Source organism: Frankliniella occidentalis, unplaced genomic scaffold (genome assembly GCF_000697945.3).
Source record: "Frankliniella occidentalis isolate FOCC.00 unplaced genomic scaffold, Focc_3.1 Scaffold108, whole genome shotgun sequence".
In the NCBI taxonomy this organism is placed as follows: domain Eukaryota; kingdom Metazoa; phylum Arthropoda; class Insecta; order Thysanoptera; family Thripidae; genus Frankliniella; species Frankliniella occidentalis.
The window spans coordinates 267,836-275,919 of record NW_026267237.1 but is presented as its reverse complement, the minus strand read 5'-3'; the positions used below and the strand labels follow the sequence as shown (position 1 = coordinate 275,919).

Here is an 8,084-nt window from a genome sequence, read left to right as displayed (position 1 = left end):
CCTTAGCCCCGCCGGGCCTCGGCCTGAAGGGCCGGAGAAAAAGCAAGTGGCCACTCGCCAACACCGCCGAGTGCGGTGCGAGCAGAGTGACCCTAAGGGCTCGCGGACCCTGTCTCGAAGTGAGACGGAAATGTTTTGAAGCCCAGTTAAGCACCCCCTGGCGCAGGGCGGACAAACAGGTGAAAGAAGTGGGTACCAAGGAAGGCAGGTGGGGGTGAGAGTGACCCCAGCCATCTAGCGTCCTGACGTCAAAAAGACCGGGCGGATGAAACTAGGGCGGCTTTTGCTGGTGAGCAGCACCCCGGCCGCAGCGGAGGCGCTCTCTGCCGGCACCTAAAAACTCGACTCCTGAGCAGGCAGACGGGTGGACCGGCCGGTGACGCCGGGCACGGTCCGATAAGAGAGACGAGAGAGATAGGGAGGACGGACCAAGAGAGGTCAAGAAAAAGTTTGGCGGTGACTTGGTGGGGAACTCACCCCTAGGAGCAGCCGGGCGCACACCACTGCGAGGCGGCCACCGTGCCTAGAGGGGGATTTTGAAATTCAAAAACGAATTCAAGATCGGCTTTCATTGACTCTACCCAAGAGTAGAGAGAGGTGAAGACGTGAAAACACAATCAAGTGAAGTACAGTCTTATACAATGTTATAATTTGCGACATGTAATAGACGTATTTTTATATACGTACGTACGTATGTCTATCCATAGATCTAATAAAAAAAGAAAAAGAAGAGGAATTCCGGAGGGTCGAAACCGCGACCTTACAGTTATTTGCCTGTCACTCTACCCCCTGAGCCAAGCGCCCAACCGTAAGGGAAGAGGCCTGCCAGGACGGCGGCAGACTCTACCTGCTATCTAAATAAGCCCTCCTGGGGCTGGACTGCGATGGCAGCCTGAGGACGTCGGGCACGGTGACGGTGATGCGGCTGACGAGGTCATGACGGTGACGGACATAGCACCACGTCCTCCGTGTCGGAGGCCACGGCTTCGGCGAGGTTGGTGTTAGTGGCGCGGAACAGCACCGCCACGCGCTGTACTCGCTGGTGTTCTGCAGTGAGCGGCATGGTGAACAAGCAGAAGTATCTGCCCAGGTCAGAACCAGGACTCTTGGTGGTACAACGCGCAACGCGCTACATGGCTGTTTATATTTATCTATATGGATTTTACCATTAAAGCACTGTGGAGAATGGAGTATTATGAGGTATGATATATTATGATGTATTCTAGGTATTATGGGGTATTATAAAGGTATTATTAGGGTATTATCAGGGTATTGTGGAGTATTATAAGGGTATTATGTTCTATTATGAGGTATTACGGGTATTATGAGTATTATGGAGTATTATAAGGGTATTATGGCGACGTGTACTGATTATTATGCGAGTCGGAGACCCCTCGACGGAGCGTGCCGTAACGCACTGGGTAAGGTATCGGACTCACGACCATGAGGTCGCGAGTTTGATCCCACCTGGGGTACAAGCGGCACAAGTACTTTCAACAGAGAAACCCGTAGGCGGTTGACTATGAAATACATCGGTTTCACCGACGCTAGGCCATCTCACGGGAATTTTTTTTCGAGATACGCACGTCTAGTGATAGATTAGACCTAGCAGAGACCCTGTGCAAAGTTTGGGCCCTGTGCGATTACCCGACCCGCATCGCGATTTTCCGAGCGGGCTCAAAGTTGGCGCGCTGTGACCCGACACCTTGTCGGCTCTGCCGTGCTAACACGGTGGGGTCAGAGGAGACGTCTCGGGTTTAAATTGTGACCATATGGGTCCTACTTCACATCCGACATGGTGAATCCGAGTTCGCAACTGACCGGGCGTCTCCAGGGGCCCAAACGTCGCGGGTCGCGCGGCTCGCTCCTGGCAGCCGAAATTGGCAAGATCAAAAATATTGTTTTTGCCAATACGTAGGCCGTACCGTGCGCTATCCAAAACTATGTAGCGTGCCAGGTACGCGGTGACGCGATCACTGGAAAAAGTTTTAAAAACAGGTATTTGCGCCTGTGGTGACGTCACATAGACTGCCCACGCTACACGCCTGTAGCGCATGGTAGCCTAGTACGAAGGCGTTTTTGACATTATTTAATTTTACAGTGAACGCGTCACCGCTACCTGGCACGCTACATAGTTTCGGGCACGGCACGGCCTACGTATTGGCAAAAACAATATATTTGATTTTGCCAATTTCGGCTGCCAGGAGCGAGCCGAGCGAGCCGCGCGACCCGCGACGTTTGGGCCCCTGGAGACGCCCGGTCAGTCGCGAGCTCGGATTCACCATGTCGGATGTGAAGTAGGACCCGACCCATATGGTCACAATTTAAACCCGAGACGTCTCCTCTGACCCCACCGTGTCAGCACGGCAGAGCCGACAAGGTGTCGGGTCACAGCGCGCCAACTTTGAGCCCGCTCGGAAAATCGCGATGCGGGTCGGGTAATCGTTATCGCACAGGGCCCAAACTTTGCACAGGGTCTCTACTAGGTCTAATCTATCATTAAATGTGCGTACCTCCGAAATCGTCGACTTCGAATACCAAAATGAGATGACCTAACCGACGCGAACGTCACCGCTGAGACCCAAGACTCTGCGGCCTTCGAGATAAAGGTTGGGCCAAGGTAGGACGCTTTGGGTGGGGTCGCTACCCTCCCTCCCCTCAGTTCGGCGACAGGGCTGGTTGGACTTGGGGGCAGTTTTTGAACGATTTGCCACTTTATCGAGTCTGTACGTGGAACAGTTGGTCCGATCGACTTGAAAGTTTGAGGGAAGCTTCCTTGCGGTGTTCTTTAACAGATCCGCATGGACCCAACCCTCTACCCCCTCCAAAAGGAGTGCACGGTCACTCGGGGGTAGATACCCCCTGGGAAGGGGTTGAAGATGTTGACACCGGGTTTCTCTGTATGGATGTGTTCCAAATGGCCAAAGGGATCATTCCAGAAAGTTTTATTCCAAAACTTCAACCCTATGGTTCCAATATGGCCGATATTCAAAATGGGGTTGCGCATTCGCGGGGTGGTTTGGTTGGGGGTTGTCCGATTCGAAAAAAACAACACATGAGCCGTGTAAAGGAATGTCCGCAGAGGATGTCGAGCTCGATTTGACGATCCTCAACACTCACCCCTTCGAGGGAATGGGGGTGAGTGTGAAAGGGGATGGGTTGGTCCGATCGCAATTTTGCTTACACCGTTCGTAAGACAACAAAAATTTGGGTCGACTCACGAAAAATCTTGACTTTCCGAGAACTTTAAGTGCCAATTTTGGAGTTGTTACGGACGGTTTTTAGCCCGCCCTTCTGCTTTTAAAAAAAACTATTATGAGCCCGCCCTTCTGCACTTAAAAAGTATTAAAGCGGGCTTATGCAACCGCTCTCGTGTCCGTCTGTCGTCCGTGTAAGAGGAAGGAGGTGAGCTAGAGGTCTACAAATTTCATGCTATCTTAGGGTCACTCCTGGACAACGAAACGCCTGGTGCAAATCCTGACAACCATCCCTAAGGGGGTGAAAGGGGGTAACAAAGAAATAGGGGTTGGCCCCATAGGTCGGAAAAAGATATTTTTTTATGGTTTTCTAAGGGGTAACTTGTGAAAGTAGAGCCCTTTGGGCGAAAAATCTGTCCGTTTGACTCTATCTTGCACCATTTGGGCGCTAGAGTGCTTTGTTCGACTAAAATACGTCGAAAATGACCACGTTGCACATATAGAGGTACAAGAAGGCGTCCAATCGTAAAATGTCGGAGAAAGTACCCCCCAAATCAACACATTCTGAATCAGGAATTACCCTCGGATTAGCCGTATCTTTTACTGTTTCGGCCCTAGAGGTGGATTTATTGAAAACAATGGCAAAAAGTAAAGTTTTAAGACCGTTAGACAAACAATATACAATCTAAGAACTGCGCGGGTTCATTTTATTTTATTCTTAAGCAAAGCAGAAGGGTGGGGTGTAGTCACGGTGTTGCCCCGTTATAGTCTTTTGTCATGACCTAGGAGCAAATTTCTTGGGCCGCAGGCCCCCCGCTGGACGCTGTAGTTTACTCGAATATGCAAAGTGATTTACCGGTCACATTATTTATTTGATTATGCACTTCAGTAACTCGCCAGACTGAAATGGTTCGGCCGAAGGCCCGTCCATCGCCGCCGGCAGGTCAAGAAGGTCCGGCCGCTGCCGAACGGAGTTGCCGGCGCAGCGAAGTGGAGCTGGCAACTCCGTTTGGCGGAAGGGTGGGCCTGCTTGTTTCACCCTCCTCCACTCTAGGGGTTGCACAGCTCGACAGGGGTGGCCAACGGCTTGCGCACTTTCAGAGCCTCGAGATGAATGATTGGGACGCCTGCATGCCAATTCTTATCTTCCGTACTCAAAAAACATAGAATCTACGTCAGTTTGAAAAATCCACCCGCTAATTTTGATGAGCAGTGTATATATAAACAGAAAACAGCCGCCGATTTTTTTTCTTCCATATATTACGTCAGAAACATGTGGGTAAAAATTACAGCAAACGTTCGTAAACTTATTTACAGGAGCGTTTGGTATCAGTTTTACAGAAATTTTGTGGAGTTAGTCTTACCAGTGTATGTAATTTTACAGACTTTGGTAATTTTACCAGACTTTTACATGGCAACTGGTATACCCAGACTTTTTCTGTAAAATCTCCACAAAAAAAATTTAACAGTGCGTCTACGCCGGTATTCCAAAAAATAAAAAACCGAAAACAGACCTCTTTTTTAAATTTGTACCATACGCTTTAAAGATTGATTCTTGATTGAGATTTTTTCTGTGTTTCTTCTTAACATAGGACTTTTGGAACAGATCGAGAAAATGCATTTAACAAGCAATAAAAATTCCTTTTTACCATATTTCTAATACCAAAAACAAAACAAAGTACGTACAAAAATTTACAAATAACAACTGAACGTCAGTTTAACTATAAGCAGGGACTTGGTCAGCCTTTAGCTCGTCAGATCCGACCACTCCTGCCGGGCTCGTTGCTCTCTTAATCAGTTCACATGCCATTTATCGGTAGCAGGTGCACAAGCTGACGGTCCCACAGGTGCAGCAGCAGTAGCCACCCCGCCAGCCTGAGTTGATGCACTGGACATTGCAGGAGTTGTTGTCACTGGACGAGCACGCAGTGCGTAAGCCGGCACGTGGTCCAGCAACGTCTTTGCCCGCGGCCTGGTTGGCAACAGCTACGTAGCCGTTGAGGGACCCTGACAGGATCTGGCAGTCGGGGCCAAAGAGTGTTTGGCTTGCAGGTGCACTACCTGGCTCTGCAACAAACGGTTCACAATGATTGAGTAAATTGATCAGATTACAAGCAATTTTGGAAATGTACGGACTCAGTACGTAGAGGTGCGAGAGGCCAGGGTGGCCTCCCTAAAAACCCGAAAGAAGTATCTGGACGGGGCACTGCTCATGAATTTGGATAGAAGGACACATTATTTTTTCTTCAGTCGTGGAACCATTTTTAGGTGAAGCGCCAGTCGATTTAAGTAATGGGGGTTGGGGCAGTGTGTAACAGAGGCCGTGTATCACAGACACCCTTATTTCGAAAAAGGCACGTCCGGAACTAAATGTGAATGTTAATATTATGTGTTCTGAATGACTAAGGTCGTTTGCAATCTAGAACGCCTTCGATGGGGAGTTGTTACGGCGGTGAGAGGCCGGCCAAGTTGGGTTCACCCGATTTTAAGACAATTTTCATCATATTACGGCATGATCTTTTTGGATGAGGTCGTCGGGTTATAAACAACACCCGCACTAATGATTTTCTATCGAAGTTGACACCTTAGCACTTGTAAAATGGTCGTTGTAACTAACACAACCTTGGCAAAACGTTTTGTTTATAGTTCAAGTTCACAAAATACGTCCAAAATAAATACCAATTTGATGTTTTTAATTGAAAACTCTTAAAATTTAAGAAAATCCCGTTTGAAACAATAAGTTTGTTTATAAAAACTGTTCCATCAGCAGCTAATATAGAAAGGAAGGGGAAGCTGTTTTTTTCCTTTCTAGCTGTCTGCAGAGCTCAATCGTAGCCTTTGTTACACACTGCCCCACTGTCGTTTCACACTGCCCCGGCGCGGGGCAGTGTATAACAAATGCAGACCTCTGTCCAACAAGCTGTAGGTCATACGGGACGCCCGAGCAATTTTTATGTGTAGTATAGGTCTAGAGCGACTGAACCGGTTTCAGATCAGCCCCTTATTCGGATTAACTGTCTGAAGTTTCATTGGAGAACTAAAATTTGGGTACCTCAATTTTTTTGCTAAGAGAACACACCTGCGTTCTGTCTTTTAAATCGCTAACAATAAGCTGGGTGCGTAGAGTGGACTACAGGCCGAGTATGAACTAAGAGAAGTAGGTTTTAAATGTTGGGAGAATCTTGAAAAGTTGACATTTTTTCAAACTGAGATATGAGCGTGATAACACTTCCCATGTGTCGGACTAATGTGAAAACATTATTTTAGGGTACTCAGAGTATCCTTTCTTGGTGTCGAATGATTTTTAACAGGTCTATTAACGATTTGGCTGTGAACGTATTTTCGCTGATCCGAATAAGGTTCACAAGTCCTATTTCGGACCAAAAACACGTCTTTCGGCCAACTGTCATATCTCCAAAACGGGTGCAGCGACAACCCTAAAAAAATTGCGAATTGTAAAGGAAGAAGTCGACTATCATTACCTCTAGTCGTGGCGGTTCTAGCACTCGCCTGTTACGGCACAGCGAGGAAAATCGAAAATCTGATCCGAAACAGGTTCAGTCGCTCTAATCTATTCTCTTGCTCCCGATTTACAAAGTTAATTGAAGAAATTTAAGTGAATTTAGGAAGGTTGCACAGTACACTCTTTTCACCTAAATCTTAGGAACCCAGACTTTGGGGAAAAATGACACTTAAAATTAAAATTTTAAATATTGCTCTCCTCAAACGAAAGCATCTCTCATGAGCCTTTGGGCAGTGTTGTCACTGTCGTAGGTCCATCCGTTGATGCGTAATCCTGAACACGGAAAAGTATTGTCACTCCCCCCCCCCTTCCCCCACTTTAAAGCAAAGAAGAGCATGTTGTCAGAGGAACACGCAAACGTTATATACATAAAAATGTAGCTTCATACTTCGTTTTTGTAAATACCTTTCGTTGAAAGCGCTACGATTCTTAGTTTTCTTGTAGTTCCGATTTTCCCAAACACCTGTACAGGTCTGCCCTCTCAAATAAATCAGCAGCGACGTATTAGCCCGAGGGGGTAATCACTATAGAAAGTAGGTGTACACATTTCGTAAAAGTTAAAGTAAAAGTGACAAAAAATTGACTGAAAATGGTGAAAACGGAAGGAAAATGTTGTCAAAAGAGACGAGCGGTGCGTTGATCAGATCAAAAATGAATAGAATAGAGTCGATACAAGCATAAAAAGGAGGTAAACATTGAAAAACAATGGAAAAGTGGAGGGAAAAGAACGAAAAGTGAATGAAAGTAGGAAAGTGAAAAGTTAAGGTGTACGCATTTTCCAAAAGTGATTACCCCCTCGTATTAGCCTTCACTTTCGCTTAGGATTGTTTGGGATGTTATGATTCTTTTGTTTTTTTTCAAAGGCTTCATAAAATTTTTAACAGTACATACATTTCTTTGAGGTAGTTACTTACCGATCTCCGAGGCGGACAATGTTGGTGGGCACCACGAGGCCACTGCCACTAGTACCACCAAGGTACACGCCAGCTTGATCATGGTGGCTCGAGTCTTGTAGCTGCCCAGGCTATTCCTTACAAGGAGGTGATGCCACGCCGTGTCCACCCAGTGCCTTTTATCCTCCTTTGACCAGGAAATTTCGTAGAACGGCATACTCCATGCAAGCGTCAAGTGCCCCGACCCCAAACCGCAGATACTGCCAGATAAGAAATGGCATCGCTGATCTCGACTTCAACCTTCAGGAAGGATAAAGTCAATTGGCCGACAACAAAACAGTTTATTTTAAGCTCTGTCCATGTACGTCGTTGTCCCGGATATCTCATACATGTACGTCGACTAGTAACTATAAGAAGGGAGACGTAGAACAAAACATTAATTTTATTTAACACGTTGAGTCCCAGGGGGGG

At 47.0% G+C, this 8,084-nt stretch overlaps 1 protein-coding gene across 1 annotated transcript; it reads right to left on the bottom strand.

Annotated features, from left to right (window-relative positions):
- Window positions 1–4,835: 4,835 nt before the first annotated feature.
- LOC113212674 (uncharacterized) lies at window positions 4,836–7,845 on the bottom strand. Its single transcript, XM_026431480.1, has 2 exons — window positions 7,635–7,845; window positions 4,836–5,264 (listed from the first exon to the last, which is right to left on the bottom strand). Exons 1-2 carry the CDS (start codon window positions 7,828–7,830, stop codon window positions 5,008–5,010), a joined length of 453 nt encoding a protein of 150 aa, XP_026287265.1. The 5' UTR covers window positions 7,831–7,845; the 3' UTR covers window positions 4,836–5,007.
- Between the last annotated feature and the right edge of the window lie 239 nt (window positions 7,846–8,084).